At 37.4% G+C, this 23,807-nt stretch overlaps 2 protein-coding genes across 3 annotated transcripts in view; both read right to left on the reverse strand.

Annotated features, from left to right (window-relative positions):
- Positions 1-1,909: 1,909 nt before the first annotated feature.
- On the reverse strand, positions 1,910-11,679 carry LOC113674944 (uncharacterized). Its single transcript, XM_089186614.1, has 19 exons — positions 10,547-11,679; positions 8,399-9,460; positions 8,020-8,234; positions 7,886-7,945; positions 7,122-7,317; positions 6,590-6,697; positions 6,371-6,458; positions 6,005-6,095; positions 5,865-5,914; positions 5,004-5,130; positions 4,806-4,909; positions 4,369-4,471; positions 4,110-4,260; positions 3,919-4,000; positions 3,591-3,657; positions 3,193-3,277; positions 2,634-2,758; positions 2,295-2,336; positions 1,910-2,182 (listed from the first exon to the last, which is right to left on the reverse strand). The coding sequence occupies exons 1-19, from the start codon at positions 10,602-10,604 to the stop codon at positions 2,090-2,092; spliced, it is 2,907 nt and encodes a 968-aa protein (XP_089042740.1). The 5' UTR covers positions 10,605-11,679; the 3' UTR covers positions 1,910-2,089.
- A 10,068-nt stretch (positions 11,680-21,747) lies between these two features.
- Positions 21,748-23,807, reverse strand: part of LOC149051536 (uncharacterized) — a 37,008-nt gene continuing 34,948 nt past the window's right edge. For both annotated transcript variants that reach the window (XM_089184968.1, XM_089184961.1), the window contains 2 exons: positions 22,671-22,706; positions 21,748-22,346 (listed from right to left, as the gene is read on the reverse strand). The gene's annotated coding sequence lies outside the window, so the exon portion shown is untranslated. The remainder of the gene's footprint in view (positions 22,347-22,670; positions 22,707-23,807) is intronic.

Below are 23,807 nucleotides of genomic sequence, written 5' to 3' on the forward strand. Positions count from 1 at the left end.
GCTAACATGTCATTTGAGTTTTCAGAGTGGACCGTCCAGCTAGCTTCTTCCTACGGTCTTCGTTTGGTTGTAGTCTGTCGACCACAGTCTGACTCTGATGATCACAGGATCCCCATGACCACGTTTTTCAACGATTTTTTACAAACATGCCCATGTTAAGCCTCGAACGATTGTTATGCGTCTGCTAGTTCCATGGTACACAGACGAAATCAGACAAGCCTAGAGAGAGCGACGGAAAGCTGAAAGAAGATGGAGATTTTCGAAACTTGACTCCGACTTGGCTGTCTTCAAAGTTAAGCGCAATGCTGTCAACAATCTTATGAACAAGGCACGACAGGCGTTTTACACTAAGCTAATCGAGGATAACAGCTGTAATCAGCGAAAGTTGTTTCGTGCTAGTAAAAGCCTGTTTAATCAGTCGCAGGGCGATGAGTTACCTCCGAATCTGCACGCCCCCACTTTTGCAAGCGAAGTTGGAAAGTATTTTGTGTCAAAGATTGATACAATCCAGAGACAAATCGATGCTGATATTATAGATTTACCTGCCTCTGCATTCACTACTGCTGATGGCTTCAATCGATCGACTCCATCGTTATCTGCATTCAAGATCCTGTCTGCCAACAGTGTTAAGTCGCTTATCCATAACTCAACATTGAAGTCTTGCCCACCTTGCCCTCGCTCGATCCAATGCCCTCTCGCCTGGTCAGCAGATGTGCCGGATCCTCTTCTCCCCGTCATTACTACGATCATTGACAAATCATTAGAAGCCGGACACTTTCCCAAGTCCTGGAAGGAGGCACTAGTATGTCCGTTACTCAAAAAGCCTGGTCTTCATATCATACTCAAGAATTTCAGACCGGTAAGCAATTTGGCTTTCTTATCGAAGTTCACTGAGAAAGCAGTCTTCCATCAGATGCACGAGCACATGGTCGACACGAATCTATACCCGAACGTTCAGTCAGCTTACAGGGTGCATCATAGCACTGAAACTGCTCTTCTGAAGAGTTACATCCTGCTCAATATGTATAAACAACATGTAACCCTTCTAGTGCTACTCGATCTTAGTGTTGCTTTCGATACAGTCGAGCATAAAATCTTGCTGGAGGCACTCAATACGCTTGGACTTGGAGGCAGGGTGTCCAAGTGGTTCTGATCGTATTTATCAGGGCGTAGTCAGAGGATATTAGTTCGTGGTTGTCTGTCAAAGTTTGATTTGAACTGCGAGGTGCCCCAAAGCTCCTCTTTAGGACCGCTCTTATTATGAGAGTTTATCTGGAGATATTGTTATTTCTCTCCGAAAGCCGCTGCGAGGGTAAAGAGCTCGAGTCTCGCTAAAGAACTCTGAAGAAGTCATAATTTTCGGAGTATGTTTGTGGCACTAATCTAGTGAACAATAATTTATGTTCTAAAAAGAACTTTCGTACTCATTCAACAAATTCATAGATAAAAAGACTATTCCCCATATCTGACAAAATTTCGTCAACATTTTTTTTGTTTTTTGTTTTTTTTGTGAGTTAATTTTCTGACAGCATTACGTTTCCTCAATTCTGTACTTCTTCCCGGTTTGGCAGTATCAGGTTAATGGAAATTCAAGATCAGTCTCTTGCTAGAAGGATAAGCTTTTAGCTTGTGTTATTTTTAGTAAATATCATCCTTCTGTTGCTAATAAATTTGCAGGAGATTGTATGTCACGCGAATTCTTGACGTCTTGTCTTCGGTTAAATTCTTTGCACCTGCTTAAAACAAGCATGGCGAAATAATCCATTAACATCGAAATAAACTGTTTCATTTCGTAATTCTTTTAATAGAATAGAGTGCGATCCACAATCATACAGCGAGGAAAACAAATAAAATTATATAGTTGTGATATCCCCAAGCTCCAGAAAGTAACTATTTAGTACCAATTATGATAAAAAAAAAAAAAACTATTCCGCTGTGGCAATAATTATGAGCGATGGTGATGAAAAGTTTTCGTGCTCCTCGATATATGTCTGTGCTTGTATCTTGCTGGAGTAATATTTCCTTAAAGAATCGCTACACAGCTGTGATATCTCATCCATCCTCTTTTTAACGTAACGTTATCATCACTTCAATTAACTTGTGAGCTCTTCCTCGCAGAGTTTCCACGATCTACAGCAGATGGGAAAATGATGTTCATCTTCCTTTTCAATCGCTCTCTAATCTGCAGATGAACAGGCGACCAAATATCAATTTCTGACCCACAAAATTTCTATTGATGTCTAGCAATTACACAATTCGCCTTATGTACATCCTCAGTTTGATATTCATCTCACCTGGCTGTTCCGCACACAATGAAGAACAAAAATCAGGATTCCCTAGAACAGATAATTATATCAGTATTACACCTCTTGTAATCCGGGTGAGAAGGGTCATAAAGGTATGATCGTTTGAGATGAAAGCACAATAAAAGTGGCGAAAGAATGAGTTAGAGCAAGTGTCATATCTTGTAGACCAATAAAGATTGTCTGATGTTGGGTAAGTTATTTTGAATAGGCGATATCATATGACCAATGTCAAAGAGTCTTTTTTTGGTAAAAGAATACTTTGAGCATTTAAGTATGTGAACAGATGAATAAAATTTATTTATTGACTGATTTCTATTGAAAGCTTACCTGAGTAGAGTTGAAAATGGTAAAAATGTAGGCGAAAGCTTTGTGTAATGATAACAAAAGTCCAAAAAGCCACGTGACACCAAGCACTGGGATCATCACCGCACATGTTTTAATGCCAAGTCTGAAAAACGACGACAATATATAATGACATGAATGAAAGTGATCCTCGCAGTGATGTGCACTAGGCCTTATTTTCACTACTGCCTAAGTAGCGCACATCACTGCGAGGATCACTTATTCATGTCTTTATCCGCAGTTCAAATATATGACTTTCATATATTCTTAACCGTCAATATATAATGAGCAACGACAAACCGTTTCTTTCACTCAGGTGAATTAACTTTTTTCAAAAGTCGTATTGCCTCATCGTCGCAGACTAACTAGAGCGGAATCTAGACAAATAGTGCTAAACTAAATGCGACAAGAATGTGATCACATTACCAGAGGAGCCTTTGTAGAAACTAGTTATAATTTACCTTTGCCCCCTGAATTTTATAAAATTCAGGGGGCAAGTTTATCACAATTATCTAATAAATGTTAAATTTGAAAACTTCCCGTATTTGCTGTGTACGGTTGTTTTCTCCCGTGGGTTGCATTAATGTGCTCATCTCCTTTATCACTCGGACGAGTATCAAAATGTTGAGCTGAAAAAAAGCAAGGAATATAAAATGCATCACCGACAACAGAAAAAATTCTCATTCGTCTCTTTGTGAGCGTTTGAAAAAAGAAAAGTCTGAATATTCATTAAAAATTAAAACCTCTTTTTTCAGGTAGCCAACGCACTCCTGCGTCTCTATGATGGGCGGCAGAGAGCCCTGTGCTGCGCCACGCTATCACTTTATTAATGAAAATCTTTAATAATAGGTAGTCTTGGTATAGGAATAACAATAATATTACCGACAATAGTAATAACAATGATAACAATATTAATGAGGCGTTAATTAATCAGAGACTCACAACTTCAATGAAAGCTACAAATGTGACGAAGATCCAGATCAAGTTGTTTGTTGAGGACAGCCAGCAGCTGGAGACGAGTATATAAAAAAAATGAATGTCTTGAGTATAACCTTCACAGTACGACACAAATCAAACACAACAACACAATAAGACAAGACAACTGCCAGAGAAAACAAATGGGGTAATGACGGAAAACTAGAAAGAGATATTAACAGCAGCAATACGCCGTAAAATGCTGATTATTAAAAATGGAAAGAGAGAGAGAGAGAGAGAGAGAGAGAAGAGGAAGAGAACAGACTGCAGGTGTATTATTGACTGTTTCTCATACTATTTTTCACTGGTATAGCTTTTAATTCCATCTTTTCCAGCGGCGATGCTTATTGAAATGCTAACCATGATGAGGGGTAAACCTAAACATAAGAAGAAGGAAGTGAGCGCAACTGGAGAAGTCACGCGTCCAATTTGAGGCGTTTCCGATTCAGCAGCTCACGATAATTACATCAAGTGAAATAAAAATACCCCATGATATGAAATGATACATATGCATCTTGGTGTTGATGTTATAAACTTTCACGACAAACAGGAAGAAATAAATTCCCTCCACCAGCATCCAACAGAAAGCTGCCATTAGGAAATACTGCAAGAAAGCTGCTGTTAGGACACATAGAGCCTGCGAGAGAGAAAAAAAGTTTTTGTAGGTTTTTCATATTATTTTCTAGGGAATCTTCTAGGCTCCTAAAAAGCATAGAGACCATGAATAGATAAATAAAACACTTACCATATTTTCTGTAGCGTTTATGCCGGCGAGAAAGATTATTTGTCCAGCTCCAAGGGACACAGAAAGACTCAGTCGTATTTGAGTCAGAGGTTGCCATACGTCTCTAGTAAAACAAGCAAGCAATAAAAAAAAACTAAAAAACAAACAGAAAAAAAAATCCAAGACGAGACAGAAACAAAAACAAAACGAAGGAATATCTGACAAGGTATTCTATTAATTATGTACTGTACTAGTTAAGACATCTTACCTGCTTTCGCACATAAATTTTATAAATCTCTATTACATTTTGATCATCTTCATTTGTTATTAATTTATTTTGTCGAAATACTTTTTAATGAAATCGATATGTTTTTTAAAGAACTTGTCTGTTCTAAGCCCTAAAGCCTTTAAGGTCATGCAAAGACTCGGTTCTTTGAGCGTATGGTTACAGTACTTACGTGAGGTAGGAATATAGAATAATTGTCAAAAGAATCGCGAAGATGGAAAGACTTAGTCCCACGTTCGTGATAATTTCCAGAATAGTTTCGTCTTCCTTTAAGAGCTGTGAAGAGAGATGAAGAGATGGCAATTTTTTTATTTGATCCTACGAAATTTTATAACCAATGCTAAACGTAAGGCGAAAATAAACTCATTACCCCTGGGCTACCGTTGGAGTCAAGTAAGACAGCAAAATGAGTCAAATGATTGCAGCTGCAAACTGTTTCTTCTGAGTTGCTTTTCGAAGTAACTAAGTGGCATCCTGTCTCTGAAAATTCGCCCGAACTGAAAAAAATAAAATAATGAATAATAATGATGATCAAAAGAAAAATAAAAGAAAACTTATCAGGGCACCGATAAGTTTAATTTCTGTCTTACTTTCACAGAGTTCATAACCTCTACACATCGTTGAGTACTTTCGGATTTGGCTTTTGTCGACATCTTCTCCCTGTCACTAATGGATTTGCATTTGAGTGATCACTGTCAGTACTTTAAATCTGAGGCAAGTGGTATACTGATGATATTGATATTCAGGCTTAGCACAATTCTTATTTAGACTCGTCAAACATCAATACACCCTAACCTAAGTGAAAAAGCAAACAAGGAAACAAGCAAGGCAAGAAACACAGAAACAAACAAACACGATAATGCAAACAAACAAATCAGTGAACGTAGAATTAAAGTAAATGGAAGGAATCTAAAAGCAATTGATGTATAGATATATTTATGGAGACAGAAAAAAGAAAAACAGCAATTACAAAACCTCCCAAGAAAAAAATAACATTCACCAAATCAATGCTTTCATTTAAAGAACAAACAGATTGACCTTGAAAGGCCTTTTTAGAACGTGGGGAAAGTTTCAATGTCTCGTCAAAGTCGAGTGAGAAATTATTGACAGCTAATAGTAAACCTAGAAAAACACCCATTTAAGTATAATAATCATTAAATTTTTTTCATAATTTAAGCATGAAGAATCAGCTATTCCTAGAATAGGATGAAAAATATATTCCAGCTGTTACCTTTGACTTGAGCCACTCCAAAACATGCATTTCTTCTCTCCTTCACGAGTCTGTAATCGGAATATAAACATTAAAATCATATACTCGGAATAAATATCACAATGCAAAACAATTGATACTGATTTTGATCGTGTTCTTACCTTCAGATTTCTGAACCTTAAGATGACATTCTCTTTTAACTTTTCTGGTTTTGGATCTAAAGCCACGGCAGTTATCCACGAGTCCAAATACCTTCGGAGGAAATATAAAATCAGTATGAAACAGATTTATTTAAAGTGTAGTAATTATTTTAATGAAAACAGCAAGCTGGGAGCCTATTCGAACCAGTGTTACTTAAAGGCTAATTTATCAAACACGGAAAATATCATTGATTTACATGACCAATTTTCTTTCGACAGGGTTTTGAAAAATTTACAACCTAGTAGATTCAACTGATCAAGTTTCTTTTTTTTTGTATTTTCGATGGAAGGGGCATTTAGTTAAGAAACTGTAGGAGGTAACCTCACTTTGTGGCGCCCGTTATAGTTCTGAAGGGTTGATCTGTAATTAATACGTCATGGAGATCCTTGTACACGATCCCAACAACGACTGATTCTGAAAAAGTAAAAAAAAAACTTGTATGTATTTGTAGATGTATTTCAAAACTGCAAAAAAATTGAAGAGGAATGAAGAGTTGTGCTTTGTCATAGCACGTCAAAGATTTAAAAACTGAAGTCAATACAAACCGTTGTTGGCAAAGTTTTTATAGGAAACCTCCAGGCTTGTTTGCAGTTCTTGTTTCCCAAGATAAAAGTCACTAGCATTTTTTCGGTAGGTTTTTTGTATAGCCAACACTGATGGACAAAAAAAATAAAGACGAAATTAAGAGTAACACATTTTCCAAGAGATATTTTTCGTGTTGGTCCGAAAGCAAGTCATAATCCTAATATGATAATTTTACTTGTTTGAAAGCTACGTATTCCTTACATAATCTTCTAAAAAGTACAGTCCTCTATAGATCATCATGACATCGGAAAGTTGAGGTTTTAACGCTTTTGAACATTCCAATCGCCGAAAAAAAATGTCCATAATCACTGTGATTGATAAAAATAAATGGTCAATGGGAGGGATTAACCGGCTTGATCTGGCTACAGCACCGATCAGCAGGTCCCGTGAAAAAAAGTTAAATCATCAAATCAGCCATTATGTCATTGTGTCAGTCGATAAACAAGTAATGGATTACTTCAAATCGGTACAAATGATCATGCACTGACTCACCCAGTTTTCGGCTGTTTATCTCTACTGAAGAATTCGCTCCAATCATTTGGTGTTTGCCATAATCAAGTGCGAATACCTCCAAGGCGACTGCCACTTTAAAGACGGAATTTCTTATTATTTCGATTTCTTCTTTGGTAAAAGGTTTTTCGAGGTTTTGGGTACTGGTGATGAAGTCTTCAAAAATCCCTATAGCTTCCTGAATAACATAACATATTTCTGTTAAAGTAAAATGCTAAAAGTTGGGATCCGTGAGACTCAAACAAGAGTTTCCCATGAGTATCGAGCGGCAGAACCCCTGATCGCGGTCGAACATTTTAACAAAACAGTTTGCGGTAAAAGTAATGCATTAATTATATAAGCAAGGCCTATATTTCGTCTACTTCTAGTTAGGTTACATAAAAAATTGGTAAAGAAACAAATAAAAGCCAAAAATGGATAAAAGAACAAAAATCCTGCAAGATAGCCAAATGGTGTGTAGGATGTGCACAAGTTAAGGAATCAATTATTTCACTGATGTCAGTTCATATCTTATTAATGATAATAATAAGGATAGTGATAATGATAATGCTATAATAATTGTAATAATGATATTGAGAACGATGGCGATAATGATACGGTCTTGATTGCTCTTCTTCGAATGAATTAGGAGTTTTCTTCAAGCTTAGGAACTGCTGCATTGTATCGGTCAGTCTCTCTAACCATTGCACACTTCATATAGACTAAGTGGATTAATCACAAAAGATAAGAAAGAAATAAGTTCATACCATCAAGGACAAGATTCTACTGATTACTCCTCCTTTTAGTTTGGAAACAGAATCGTTTGCCTGAGATGAATAAAGAAAATAAAGTTGGCGAACAACAATGTTGTAAATAAAAAGCTTTACAATTCTTTGCTTACCAGATTTTTAATAACTTCCGACGTCGATGACTGACGTGTCCGTAGAGACGGAGACGATGATGATCCTGCTGCCGATGTTTCCGATGATGACAACAGTAATGATGAAGATACTGATGCCCTCGCTGGTAACACTGCTGCTGATGGTGAGTGTGACGAAGGTGATGGTAACGGTGAGATTAATGCCAAAGGTGACTGCGACATTGATTGCAACCGAGCTGAATGTTGAAGAATATTTAATTGTTAAAATAAAATTGACGCTATGGTAAGGTGCGCCGAATTTTCCAAGAAAATATTTCATATTTCTTTTTTAGAATCTTAAACACTTCTTCGTAAAACAAAAAAAGAATGTTTTAAGTATCCAAAGTATTATTGTACTCACCGCAAGCTTCTGTTCCATGTCCCGTTGAAATTTTAGTTGCGAATACTCGAATTGTTGAAGCCCCAATAGATGTAACGATATTCGGCGAGTATGAATCTGAAGTGATGGAGTGACCGTCACACATCTGTGTACAATCGTTAGCGTTAAAATACTTATTGCACACCTGTGCATCACCTCTGCAACTTTGTGTTTTACATTTTCTCCCGCTGCAGGTCAGGTTGCATACTTTGGCTTCGCATATTTGTTCACATTCCTGGTTGTTACATTCTAGATGCATTTCACATACATTTCCTTTACCTTGGCACTTCTGTGTTTTACAATTTTTCCCTCTGCAGTTCAGATTACATTTTTTAGCCTCGCAGGTCTGTTCACAATCCTGACCGTCGCATTCCAGATCCATTTCACATATATTTCCTTTACCTTGGCACTTCTGTGTTTTACAATTTTTCCCGGTGCAATTCAGATTACATTTTTTAGCCTCGCAGGTCTGTTCACAATCCTGACCGTCGCATTCCAGATCCATTTCACATACATTTCCTTTACCTTGGCACTTCTGTGTTTTACAATTTTTCCCGGTGCAGTTCAGATTACATTTTTTAGCCTCGCAGGTCTGTTCACAATCCTGACCGTCGCATTCCAGATCCATTTCACATACATTTCCTTTACCTTGGCACTTCTGTGTTTTACAATTTTTCCCTCTGCAGTTCAGATTACATTTTTTAGCCTCGCAGGTCTGTTCACAATCCTGACCGTCACATTCCAGATCCATTTCACATACATTGCCTTTACCTTGACACTTCTGTGTTTTACAATTGTTCCCACTGCAGTTCAGATAACATTCGTCAGCGTTGCAGGTTTGGTCACAATCGCTACCTTCACATTCCAGATTCATTTCACAGAGCTTTACTCCATTACTGCACGTCTGTTTACACCCTCTCCCCTTGCATTTCATACAACAAATATATTTACCATAATTCGCGAGCGAATTGCAATGATCGCCTCCATTTTCACATACCGATTTACATTTGTTCGAATCACAATCTCCACTGCCCAGGGTAAAACCTGAAACAACAAAAACAAGAACAAAACCAAAAATATAAGAATATTGAATTTGAAAATAACGATGAAGATAGTTATGAAAAATACAAAGGTATCGCAGAACCTTCGTTGTGTAAATAATTATACCACTGTTGCATAAGACTGCTGAGTATAATTTTCATGGAAACTACCATTACAGCAGAGTGATTGCATACATCATCTCGTTGAAACCAAGTCTTCAACTACCACGAAGTTGACAGAAGTTTCCAATATACAAGTTAATAAAAAGCGATATCTTTAAAAAACTAACATCCTTTTATGCAACTTTCTATATAGGTGAGATATTTCTCAGTATTTTATCTTATTTTGTATCATTAACGCCGTTTATTTATATTTATTTGTCCACGTTTTTGTTTGTTTACTTAATTTTTGTTTATATCATTATTACTTTTTCCAAAGATAGGCGGCCTTTGTAAGATTAAAGAGTGAGGCTTCTTTCCAAAACTACGTTTTGCAGCTTAGGAATTGAGAAATACATAAAGGCATCCCTGGGTGTAAAGAACGTTTCTGCATAACGATGTTGGCTTCTCAGACATTGTTTACATATCAATGGTAAATTAAACACCTAGGAAAAACTGACCCATATGAAAATTTCCAAGGAGAAAACATTGCATTGTTAACCTGCAAAGCTCAGTAGTTTGTGAAAGGTGAGAGACGACGGAAATTTCAACTTTCTTTGAAGTCATTACAGAATTTGCATAAAATATCCCATCGCTGGTTGCATGTTTGCGCAAAAGCTTCACTTTTTCGTAATAGAAGCCTGATTTAGAACAGGCTTTAAGCCTGTATCTCAATAATACAAGGGTAAAATGGCTCCATGGAATACATCCCCTAAAATATTTCGTCTTGGCTTCCTGAGAAAAAGCCTGTGTGGCCACCTGCCACTAAGGATCGTCTAATCCTAAACTAATCTAAGTTTTAGCGGCATTTGGAGGCTTTTCAAAGGGCAGCCATTAGATGGACTCCTCGGAGTACGCTTAGAATGCATTCTAAATGAAATTAATTTTTTCTAAATGAAATCAATCTTTTAAAAGAAGCTTTGGTACCCACTCAACATAATTATTGATAACAGGAGCGTTCCCCACAACTGGCAGCTTTTCGTCATCATTATTTTTTCCGTTGGGTGAGTTTAGTTCCTGTAAGCTGAACCAAATGCAACCTTCTTGAAAATTGTCAGTGGCTGTAGATCGGTCCGAAATATCCTTTGCCAATATAAATTCAAGGTTTGTGATAATTTTCCTTTTAGCAAGAACCAGCCGTTTATTCAGCGCTGACATACATCACGGTAAACTGATTGTCATGCAAATTATTTTCCTCGGGTATTTCTGCCGAAATTTAGTAGCGGTAAGCCTTCTTACTTAAGTAAAAAAATATGACAAAAATGAAACTAACTTTTCAAGCAAATGATTCATTCGAATTTTAAAGCTTTTTCAATAGTTTAGCATGGGATACACAATACTTGGCGAAAAAAGGTGCATTTTTGAATAATATAGCCTTGGGCTAAAGATGTCAACTTGTGATGACGGGTTTTATTCACTTTAATGATACTATCAATTATTGACAGGTGCCACTCTTTGTTTATTTAACGCCTCTACGTCGAAATAGGTTTTGTTAAGAACGCTAGGAGTTGCTTCGAAACAATTGCGTTTCCACTTGTAAAATGTCTATCATAAATAGATATAATATAGATATGTTTTGTTCGCGTTTTCTAACGGTATTCGCTAAATAGTGCAGAGCGGTAGATTTCACCTGCACGTGCCACGCACTAGAAGATGTTATTGACAAAATATGCGACGTTTTACGTTTCTTGGAACAACAAATGGAGATAATAGTTCACCAAAGCTTAATTAGTTGTTTGACTTCAGAAACTTACAGAGGTAGAGATGGATTCGTTAGACATGAGTGTTCCCTTTTTTTTTTCTCCAACATATCAAAATAATTATGTAAGTAACAATGAAGAATCTTTGGTGTTAGACTTTAGGGATCATAGTCACGCGGAATATCGTCGTTATTTTTTCACCTGCGAGGGAGAAGGAGGATTTTGTAGGGAAGGCCGACTTGATGCGTTAGAAACCTAAAGGCACAACGGGTATTGGCAAACCCAGTCGACCTTATCGCTTAAGAAATTCTCGCAATGAGCTTATTTGACTCGAAAATAAATAAAACCTGAAAAAAAATAAATAAAAAAAATTTAAAATTAAATTTCCTTCATATACAACTGTCGCCATTGCGATTTTTAACTGCAACCCACATTGTAATTATAATAATAATAGTGACAATACTAATTTACTGTTTTTGAACACGGGCATAATAGTTCTGAATAGTATTCCGATTAACCGTTTCCTAAATATTGACGGGTTGATACCTAAAAGCTAATAATAAATGTTTTTGTTATCAACCAGCTGTTTCAGACTTCCATTACGGTTTTTCGAAATGTTTGGGAAATGACCTAGAATAAAGGAAAACACAAAACACATGCACTGAAATATTATCAATGCACAACATTTCTTTTTCTGCGCAATGATAATCTAGAACTGCTCCGTCGAAGTTGTCTATCGTGTTTGATATGAGTGATTTAATATTACTTTCGTAATGAGTTTGATCACAGTAAATCGACCATATTTCGTTCCCCATACTATTCCCTATAACGTGTTCAAATTTTCAACGGTTCCTCTCTTAACTTAACACCGAGTCACAAAAAGCGTGAAGCGTTCATGAATTGAGAGGCGATCTCTGTAAGAGCGGTCCAAGGTATTTCGCATCGGAAAAAAGTTTCCCTCAAACTTTGCCCAATAAACTATCTTTGGTAGCAAGTAAAGGAAACCACATTAGTTTCTGGAAATACGTTAAAATAAAATTTTTAGAGCTCTCAAAAGTCAAAGTTGAATATCCTGGTCCTCGTATCACACCGCATGCAGCAAAAAATCTTTTGTGTTTTTAAACTGTGTGATATGTTAGGTGAATAAAAAATATTTCAATTTTGATATTTGTTTATTTAGGGGTTCGTCATAATTTATTTAAAAACACTCGTTAGACAGCTTTCTGAAATTGGTCAAAAGTACTCTTTCCTTCTTGGTTGATGATGTGTGCTCGTTGGCAAGAGAGTGAAGGTTGCCCAGCCTCAAAGTCAAGGTACTAAGAGACATGTGCAAACATTTTGAGCTCGCATTCAAAATGCGAGATACAAAGACAACATTTCTAGCGAAAATGGAGGAAATGATTTCGGAGTGGAGTTGTAATGCGGTCTAATTATGACGTTCACCCGTTAAGCGAATGCGATATCCTTTTTCACAAGAACTCTCCAAAGTTATGAACAGCGACTGCTATACAGACAGGTGTGACGACCAAATATCATTTGTTCCTGTCAGCTAGAAATTCGAGCAATCGCTGCTTTACTTAGACTTGAGAGGTATTCAGGACAATTATACGATGGAATTACGTGACATAGTCACTGGTCACGGTGTATTTTAGTATGTGCTGCTATCGCCGGTTACACTCGATAGAATCCTGTAGTTTGACTCTGAAATGTTCATACAGATTTGAAAAGCATAACCTTTCAGAACTCAAATATGCATGAAATAGCAGAAGCCAAATTTTTAAAAAAGAGTTTCCATTAAAATGTTAAGCGAGCGCTAATCAAATTATGATTCAGGTTGTTGTTGACGTCTTGCGTCACGAAAAGGGTAAAATTTGTCAAATTCTGGCCTTTTGAAATGTTTAGAGTATCAATCGGTGTAGTCTAAAAGCTCTGTCCTACTATCCTTTCAACTTAAAATGGTTAAAATCTAAGATTTTTTGAGCTACTTATATAAAACGGTCGGAGTTTGTTCAATGAACTAATTTGCATAATCGGCTGTCACGCTAACAAAATCGCTGAAAGTTTAAAGACACCGCAGCGAACAAAATTAATAAGTGCAAGATGCTTTTACATTTTTCTGCAGCCTAACATCTTATTAGAAGAAATCAAGCGGAGTTTTTAATGGTCTGGTCTGGACTTGAGCAATATCAACCAAGAAGGAAAGAGTACTTTTGACCAATTTCAGAAAGCTGTCTAACATGTCTAACGAGTGTTTTTAAATCAATTTTGACGAACCCCTAAATAAACAAATATCAAAATTGAAATACTTTTTGTTCACCTAACATATCACACAGTTTAAAAATACAAAAGATTTTTTGCTGCATGCGGTGTGATACGAGGACCAGGGTATTCAACTTTTGAAATTTTCGATGTCGCAAGAGGTCAAAAAAGGGCCTTTAGCAGCTTTGACTTTTGAGAGCTCTAAAAATTTTATTTTAACGTATTTCCAGAAACTAATGTGGTTTCCTTTACTTGCTACCAAAGATAGTTTATTGGGCAAAGTTTGAGGGAAAACTTTTTTCCGATGCGAAATACCTTGGACCGCTCTTACAGAGATCGCCTCTTAATCGTTGGCTTTTTCTTGAGACGCGAGCTTGGGCCGCCTGTGGTTTGATATATTCTATGCAAGCATTTGAAACGCTAAAAATTGACTACCTTTTATCCCTTATTCATTACGTGATCGTACTTAAATACAGTTTATTATCATTATTATTATTATTATTATTTTATTAAGGTGTATGGTCTGAATACTCGGCTACGTGCAGCAAGCATACTGCTCGTTTTCTTTTTGTTTTTTTCTTAGGCACGGGAATTCAAATAGATCCGAAAAATTCGTGGCAAAATTAAAATCGAAATTGCTGCTTAAGTTTGCTTACTCTGCATTTTCATCGTGAAATTAAACGCTGTTTTAACTAGTCAGAACCCTTCTTATTTCGAAACGTTGCTATCCTTGTGCGATATACATTTTGGTCCATATTTCCAAAGACAGCTGAAAAACCCATTAGGCGATTCGCATAAATTTAGATAATTCCTTCGCTCCCTCGATTGAATCCTACTCCTTAGATATACGCGCGAATGTAGATGTTACGACTGCGTTTATATAAAGCTAAAAGCACCGTTGGCGAAAAAAACAAATCCCTTAAAGACATGCTTGCGAGAGCAAAAATATAATCTAAGGGCGATAATGCGACGTGAACACAAAAGCCACATGGGGAGTCCGTTGGTTTTTCTTCCATTCTATTCGTAAAAATCCACCGATTGATTAATTAACTGGACAGGCGAACCACGAGCGCTTGATTCCTCGTCTTCTTGTGATCCGAGATTCTCGAAATCCCTGATTTCTTGGACTTTTTAGGCGTTTAGGGGGTCGTTTACGAAAACGGTTTCTACGGATTTGGCTAAACCATGGACGGTTTAACAATGGGCGACTGGACAATGGAAGGACTTGCGTTTGGAGCGATGCTGATATCTATGGCCTCTGTATTCGTTTTATCTGCTCGGCTCTGACTGGAAAATGGGGTAGAAACTCGTAGTGGGCCACTGGAAGGAATTGCTTCAATATCTACGCTGGAATCACTGTCTAGAATGGCAACTCGAACAACAAGGTACAGTTTTCTTCTTTGGACAAAGAAGCTTGCACCTCTCTATTTAATTTGGGCGTACTATTACTGGCAGTGGGAGGGACTGACTTTCTGCTCCGTAAATAATATCGCGACGAACGTTTCTTTAAAACTTTCTTCGCGGACTTCATAACTGGACAAAGGAAATTTCTGGTACTCGAGAGATCCTTTCTTGCTGGCGCCCAAGGGATTACTTCACACCTCTCGCGTGGAAATGAATTTTGCCATTTTCTTGAACCTTCATATCGTCCTGGAAGCTCCACGAAAAGCCCGGCGTAACCACCACTGTAACGATAGGTTTTTCGTCCTAACTTGATTATTGCGGGGAAGGCAACAATAACGGGGGGGTAATAGCTCGGTAGAGACCGCTTGCGGCGGGAACGGAAACTCGTCTCGGTTTCCTGGTACACGGAGATCTGTTTCAAGCGAGCTTGCCACGGACTTCAAGGATTAGACAGCATTTGGTTCCACAGTAATTAAGTTTATTCTAGCTCAAGTCGTCAAGGGACATGACAGGGAACGCGCAGCAAGTTTTTGAGTGTGTGTGTGGGGGGGAGGCTATTTTTGGCTCCGTTGGTTTTGTTTAATTATTTATTGTTTAATTTACTTTTATTTTTGGAAAAAAAGTGGGGGTGCCAAGGTTCCCCCCCCCCAGCCCCTCCCTCTGCATGAACTGTCCCTGCATGAACTCTAGCTTACTCAATTTCATTTTCTTTACTCTATTGACTTTAATGTTTCTTTCAGGGGTGATATTGTACGGAGAAATAGGATGCTAATCACTCCTTGGGGTGAGAGGGATAATCTTCGTACCCCTGAACATCAAAGTGGAGGAGGCAGGTCGAAGTAAAAACATGACTTCAAAGAGGAGGGTGCCCATTAATTTCGGTCCTAAGTAAAGGAGGATTCGGGGTTTTCCAGATTCCCTTCTTTTCAAATTCACATATCTTGCGACCAGTTCCTTTTATCAAAGTTTTCTATATGGAAGGGGTATCAGCATTTGTAAGAACACCGAGCAGTATTGAAATCTTTAGCCTTAGTATTTATTGCAACCCAAATTACATGTTACAATGAGGTAAATACTGCAAAATGAAATAATTGCGCAATTTTTAACAAAGGATGACAGATTACAGACCTATCTGCAACAACTTTTGAGGACGAACACATGGCAATCATGCAATTAAAATTATGATTGGTATAACTTAAGAGTTTGATAGCCGAAAAATATACATTACAATCCCCAAACCTTATGCATTCTAACCAAAAGAGGGTCAGTAACTCTGGAGCTTCTCTCATACATTCATGTTAATAGGAATTTTTTTTTTCAGGGGGGAAGTGGGTTTCACTATACATAAAGTAGTTGTGCCAAGTATAAATACATCCTTTCAGCTCTCTCTGTACAGGTCATATGAAGGTACATTCTTGTATAGGGACTTGTAGGGGCCAGCTACGCTTGGCAGAATAAATAAGACACAACAACTTCTATGCGTCTGATTCCTTGTATTCTTGTACAGGAAGATAAAAACGAATAACAAATGAGGGTCTATCCGGCGACGATTCGAAATTATTGCTTCTTACACAGCCTAAGATCCTTTGCTAAAACTAACTCGGTAAAAAAAAGGCAAAAAATCCTGTAAGTAACGCTTAAACTACGCACGTGGCGTGGGAAACTGCGCCCTAGGTATATTGTCAGCGGCGCTAGAAAATGTATGCAAACACGACGAATCATACAGGACTGATATTTGAATTTTTTGTGTCAGCAATCTGTTATCATCAGAACTACAAGCCAAGAGGTATTTACCAATTAAGTGCTCGAGTTTCCCCAAAAGTCACCTTTGTTACTATAGATTTCACTCGTTTTCACGGCCATCTTCAGCTGAACCATCCTGCTGTTGCATGTGAAAACACAAAATGTTACTCTCATAACCAAATACTGAACTGAATAAAAATCGATTACTTTTTTATAACCTGCTTCCTTTAATTGTGCTCCAGAAATACTAAATGATGTTGCTTCGAAGAGAAATGAAGAAAGTTATCGAAACATTCCCTTTTAAAAGATAATTCATTATGGATGTTGCCTCAAAAACATCTTTTAACCTAAACCAAGATTAAAAATGCAAACGAGCAATGATGAAACATAAGCAATTAATAAATCTATTTCAGCTTCAATGTAAAATCCAAAATCCAATCAACCTGAAGATGAATAGGAAAAACCTCAAAAATTTCACAAGCCAATCACCAATAACACAAATGTTTCAAAATTTTATGATCTTCATATATAGTTCTGTGATTTTTTTTTTGTGTGTGTGTGTGCTTTTTCTTGCAGCCATATATTTTAATTATCTATGAGTCAATAAAATTTCAAAGCAATATCTTTCTAACTGAAGAAGTCCACTCTGGCAATTTTACATACTGCAGGCAAACCCCAAACAACTGATTGAAGTTTATTTGGTCAAAAATATGAAAGGCAATGGAGGAAATTAGCTAGCACAATTGAAGTTTCCCTTCTGTATTCTGTAATCTTTTTTTCTCCCAAATGATAAAGTTAAACTTTTTAATTTCCCTAATTTTACAGTCGAAAACTTGAAAACCTTTATGTTTTTCACGGATATTCGTAGCCGTAATTGTGATATTTATGTTTTGAAATATTGATGATCAGCTAGCTCTAAATTCAATGAAATAGTTCCGTTTTAAATATAAACCATTCCTCAATCCTTTCAATACAAATTTACCAAATTGATACGAGCTTGCTTTTTTTGCGTTTTTGATGAGCAAAGTTCATTTGCCTTTACTCGGGACACTGATTTCAGCCAATTTACGACTACCGACGCTCGTTTCAGTTTTCGCAAATTTTCAAGAATAAAGAAGCAAATCTGGGAGGAAAACCTCACTTCGTTTGTAAGTTCACTATACAGAACCTCTGACTGAAATATGAGGGTTGTCATTATTTGGTAAATGTGCCAGTCCTTACGCGGTCTTGAAAAAAAGTCGCTCCCAAGAAGTGTAAGTGGCAAATAAAATGTGTACAATTATGAAAGACATTATGTAATAATTTTTAAATATCTAGAGTATTGTTTGGATACTCATTGTGGTAAAACAGATGAATTATAAACTGAAGCTGGTATAAAAGTATAGAATCTGGGATTTAGCGTAGGAAAAACTCAGATAAAAATAAACTTACTTCCTGTCTCTCCTTTCTCGGCTCCTTTGTAATTCGATTTTTCTTTGTTGTTGACCTCTTTACAGTATTTTTTTTCTCTGGAGCTCTTTGTCTTTCTTTCTCACGTCGCTCTTTGTTAGATATTCGCCGTTTAACATCAGTCTTCTTATGTCGTCTTTGGCGTTCCTCTTGCGGTGTAATTAGCGAAAATCAATGAAGCTTTCAACCACAAAGTATTCAGTATGACTTCCCGCTCAAAACGCCAAATTCATTTGTTTGCGCTGCTTCAACTCTGCTAGCCCACGAGAAGCCCTCGTGTAATCACTATCAGGGTGCTCGCGGTACACTGCACGAACTCTGGTAAATCACTTTGTATCAGTGAGCTTCTTAGCGCACTGAAATGGGGTCTCCAAGTTATGCAAGCAACCGTGCATGTGCATTATCTCCTTTTTTATTTCCTTTTTATTTACGTTATAACTAGATGTGAGCCTGCAATACAATTGCCCGTACATGCTTAAAGTAGCACCTTGTAAGGAGGGTCATACGGTCGCACACAAACGAAATTTTCTCGGGTAGATGGGTTACTTCTAACTTTCAGAACTATGGGCCACGCTGCACGCGCTGCGAGTTATGTCATGACAGTTAGGTGCTACACCTGAGTATATAGGATGCAGTATATAGTATATAGTATCAATAGTATCATACCTCACAAGTGTTACGACATACGCTCTTACTGGTTTTGTTATTAATAATTACTATTAGGTATTGTTATCGGAACTGTAGTTGAAATTTGCATCACCGATGGTGATGACGATGGCGATGGCAATGACATTAGCGATGGTGATGACGATGGCAGTGACAATGGCGATGGCGACGGCGACGGCGACGGCGAGGGCGAGGGCGATGGCCACGCTTAAGATGGATGAGAATGTAAATCTTTGTTTGGAACGATAAGTTAACTGAGTTCTTTTACTGTTTTAAGGCTTTCCTCTAGCAAACTGTCTGTATATTTTTCAAAATATTGGGTGGCGAATGACAGGGGACACAAATGGCGTAAAGGTTCGTAATTTCAAGCTTTTCATCATTACTCAATTTACAAAACTTGGATGAAACGGATATTTTATAATAAATTTTGGTTTCCTTTCAACACAGGTTTTACTAAATGTGCTATAAAACCATACGTCGCCACTGATACGAAGTGCTTAACCCGCAGTGTGCTATGCTAACGGACACAATTGGAATACACTACAAATACCGCGAACATCCCTTTTGTTGACACTACTGCGGGAAGAAAAGACTAATAAGCAATGGCTTTTGGTAATTGATACAGTAGTTGGAGAAGTGGTTTACAAACAGTAGCTATTGGCTTGATGGTGATACTCGCCGGTGTTAATTTCTATGTGCATTTGCTTGCACCTTACACCATTCAATCGTCGATTACATTAAGCACCGGCAAAGTCTCGATTACATTGAGCATGAGGGATATGAAAAGGTTTGCATTTAATTTGAATCATTTTAAAGTTTAAGCGTGTTTTTCCCGAGCTCCTCAAGCTGGTCGAGTTTTTGAAAATTAATAAGTTCCTTGTTGAGCTGACGCCTCCCCTCACCCCGCCCCCTATTCTTCCTCCCCCATCTGAACAGACTTAAAAATCATAAAACTAAATGTGAATGTAAGTTCTCATTAATGTGCAACTGGAGATACCCAGTTAACCGTATACAGTTGTTATGGGAAAGGTTGTCGGAAAAATGAAGACAAAAATTTAAAGTGCACGCGACAATCTCAAAATATTACCTGGGTGGTGGTAATCAAAATGGACATAAAAAGAAATTAAGGATAAATTAGTAAGGATTAACTTGTATTTTTTTCTGTTTTTCATGCAGTTTTGAACTCAAAGTCAGTCTCGTCTTAAAAATAGGTGCAAACCCGTGATGCCCGGTCCTTAACGTGACATTTTCTTAGATTTCCCTGAAATCCCAAGGTCGTCTAACCATGACGTGAAAGCTACCCGCAATACCGCTCAAGGTTATCGCTTGCACTTCTGACACGCCTTTTCCCGAAAACGTTTCCAGAAAGAATTTAATTTATTATTTGTTTTTCTCAGAAGGCACCGTAACGAGTCCTGCAATCTTAGAGGTTCTTAATGCGTTCCGGATTTTCCAACCTCTGCCCAGCGGCACGGCATCCCTTGCGCAAGTCGCCGGCTACATCACTAGCTTCGTTGCCATTTTTCATAAATGCATTTCGTTTTGCCAGCTGGGCAGTAATTTTAAGCAAATCATTTTAAAGCAAATCAAGCAGATTAATATCTTATTAATCCTCTTCTTTTTCTCTTTCAAGTCACTGTGGCTGCCGGCAAAAAGAAATGTTTTGAAATGATTTTTGGTAGCAAACATGTCATTAAATGGGTTGACACGCGGCCTAAAAACAGACCCTAATTAACCTAGACCTTCATTAGAAGTAACTCAGGAAGTTAGAACGAGAGGTATTTGTTTACAATCAAATTAATTAATGGAATTTTCATTCATTTTATAACTGAATTCTCTCAAACAATTTGTTTATCGAAAAACAGTGACCGATATCTTCAGTTTTATACTTTAAATAAGCTTTCGGCAAGTCTTTGTAAGTCCGCTCAATTTGCACACTCGTGGCGTAAATTTCACAACAGAAAACGAAGGTTTTGAATGAGAAAAAGCTGCATTAAAATTCCCCTTTTCATAAAAGACCAGATTTCCATACGCGATTGCACCAAACAAACGAGCAAACTCCCACAACTTCAAAACAAAGATTTAAATTTACTTACAATCAATCTCCATTTACTGACTGAGCAGAGGTATATTCGTTCATCAGTAGTCAATGGCACAAGTAAAACTTAAGATCATTGACTGTCTATGAAGAGAAAATTGTCGTGGCAGTCACTGAACCCAAGTTTCTTTAATAAACCAGTACTGTTGTTGTTGTGCTTGGTGTTTTCCTTTTTTAGCGTGCAATCGCTTTTTCATCTTACGCGCTCTCTAATTGACAGGTGTTAGATTGTGACAGATACTTGTGAAAAAGATGTTTCATAGTTTGTTTAGAAACCTTTGACCTTTTTCAATCACAAATAAAAATATTTCGGTGAAACCTCTCTTTAATTTGCATTAGCCCGGTATCATTTACTCGCTCAAAATTGTTCAGCTCATAGAGGATCTTGCCATAATTACAGCCCTAAATCATTAAGGTTCTTTTGTAAACATTTTGTCAAGTTTTATTTAAAAAGAAAAAAAAAAAAGTTTTATTTGCAAACCTCGGTCAGTCCGTAGTAAGAAAAATTGTGCACTTTGTCTTAAGTACCGGTACTCAAAACCTTGGGCACAGTCTTACCCGATATGAACCTCCCGGCCGGTGATTAACATATTTATCACCAACTCTTACAAGAAAAAACACATGCGGGCACAAAAAAGGCACTTCGACGTGTTAGGTACAAAACAACATGCATGTATTCATAGACCTCAGTGAACACGCCCTGCAACTTGTGACGAGGGAAAATTCCATCGGCTAGATTATCCCAAAAAAGTTGTGAAATGCACAAATTCGATAGCTGTTCTTCCAGCTGCAAGCGATGCAAAAAAAGTACAATTTTAGAGTGATTGTTATAATTTTATTTTTAACATACGTTCTTCAAATTTTCATGGGCATTATGTTCAACTACGAATGCGCGCTGAAAAGTTCACTCATCGCTCAGGTGAGCTGAGCATATTCTGTAAACAATATTTTTGCTTTTAAGAAGCGAGAGCAATTTTCATGACACAAGTTCAAGACTAATGTTTCAGCACATAATTTACTTTACGGTTGGAATGTGATCTTCCCTCCAAGCATCTCGCAAATGTAGGCATTTTTATCACAGCAAGCGATACTGTTAAAGAGGCCTCCATTCTTGGATATTTCCGCGCAAGTGTCGTTACCATCTGGCTCAGAATCTCGCCATTTCGAAATATTCAGTTGTTGTGCACTAACCCAAATCCAAACCCCGTCTCTCTTCTATAAACCAGTGAACCACGTACTAGTATTCGAAGTACCACGCTTTTGAGTCTCATCATTGATAAACTGCCAGTCTTCAGTTTCGATGGAGACTACGTAACCTCCCTGGGATGTACAGACGCGTCAGTTGTCACGCGAATTCCTTCCGCTTTTCGAGAATATGTAAGAGGAGTTTTTGAAACAGGTTGCTTGGCACTCTATGGAAAAAAAATTAATAAATAAATTTCAAAAAATGTATACTGCTGATAGCAATAGTGATAATGTTTATACCGCTATTAATTTTAATTAAAAACTATGGGTATCAGAAACCTCTGCCTCACTGAAAGAAAAATTAAAATCGGGCAAGGTTTTCAAAGTGGAAATTGGGGAGACCAGGGTAATAGCACTGTTATTCTTTGACGTTTTTGTTTCGCTTTCCAACTTTCGTTTTGAATCACAATCCGATGTAATTCCAACAGAAGTCTATGACCAATTATTATGATAAATCAGTCAGATATTATCTTTTTTTTAAACTGCCTCACCTGCTCCTGGCAATTCCATCATCGAATGAGGGATGACTGTAGAAGAGAAAATGAGCAAATGAATTGATTATTATGTCCAGAATAACATTTGAAAGAATGAAAAAGTTCATTGGGTTTCGAGTTAGACTGGTACTAATGCATTTTATTTCCTGCAAGCAGTTTAACATCTACCCCCGACTTTGATTACCTTTCTCAAGGGAGATGACGGAGAAGTTTAAAAATGCACCATCTCCGCAATTTACTAACCAGCTGAACAAAACCCGTTACATGTGGAAAACATTTCTTAGGATACGGTAGACCTTCGTATTGAAACCAAACTCTAAATCAGTGATAAGGATGTAACATTTCGCTATCTAGAAAAGAAGTTTCGTTTTAGCTCGATGTAATCGTAAACCGACTGAGACGCAACAATTCGAAACGGACGATGTTTTTTTAAGCGAATCAATCGGGTATCAAATCTTTCTGTTCAAATAAAACCTCAATTTGAATCCTGAAAGGGTGGTGTCCAAAACTTTGTGAGGTTTTTTGCATATTCTTGAGTATTAATCAACTATAGATCAGCGGACCGCGGAGCCTTCGGAACCTCCAGAACCTCCAGAACCTGTTTTACCTCAGGAACACATATTTATTTTTTTTTTTTGTACAAGAAGAGGATTGAGATAAGTGTAAAGTTTGCTCTCGGGGATAAAGAAGAATGATTTAAAAGATTAACATGTTTTAATTGTGCAAGACGTCGAACTTGACCAGCAGTCAGCAGTCATCTAGGCTGAGCGTTAATAATTGAATAATAATTTGAAAGCTGTAACGGTTTGGGTACCGCAATATCTGAGTAACGCCTCATCCGAAGTCTTTCAATGAACCTTTAAGCTGGAATTCATAGTACTTGACCCTGGAATGAGGAACATGAGGCGTAAAATAACATCATCGACGGTGATGTTCGTAGAATTTCGGGGTGATCCATTAAACATGACAGGAAAGAGATGTTATTTAAAGCCCAATGTCAGAATTTTTAATTTAAGCATTGATTAAAACAGAACCTCCAAGTGGCTCTAAGGAGTTCCGTTGCTGAATTTCAATACATAAAAATTATTTAATTGTGAGGGTTTTAATTATGTTTCTGTGAGTAAACGTCATTTT

The sequence above is a fragment of the Pocillopora damicornis genome, chromosome 1 (assembly GCF_964200805.1).
Source record: "Pocillopora damicornis chromosome 1, jaPocDami1.2, whole genome shotgun sequence".
Lineage (NCBI taxonomy): Eukaryota > Metazoa > Cnidaria > Anthozoa > Scleractinia > Pocilloporidae > Pocillopora > Pocillopora damicornis.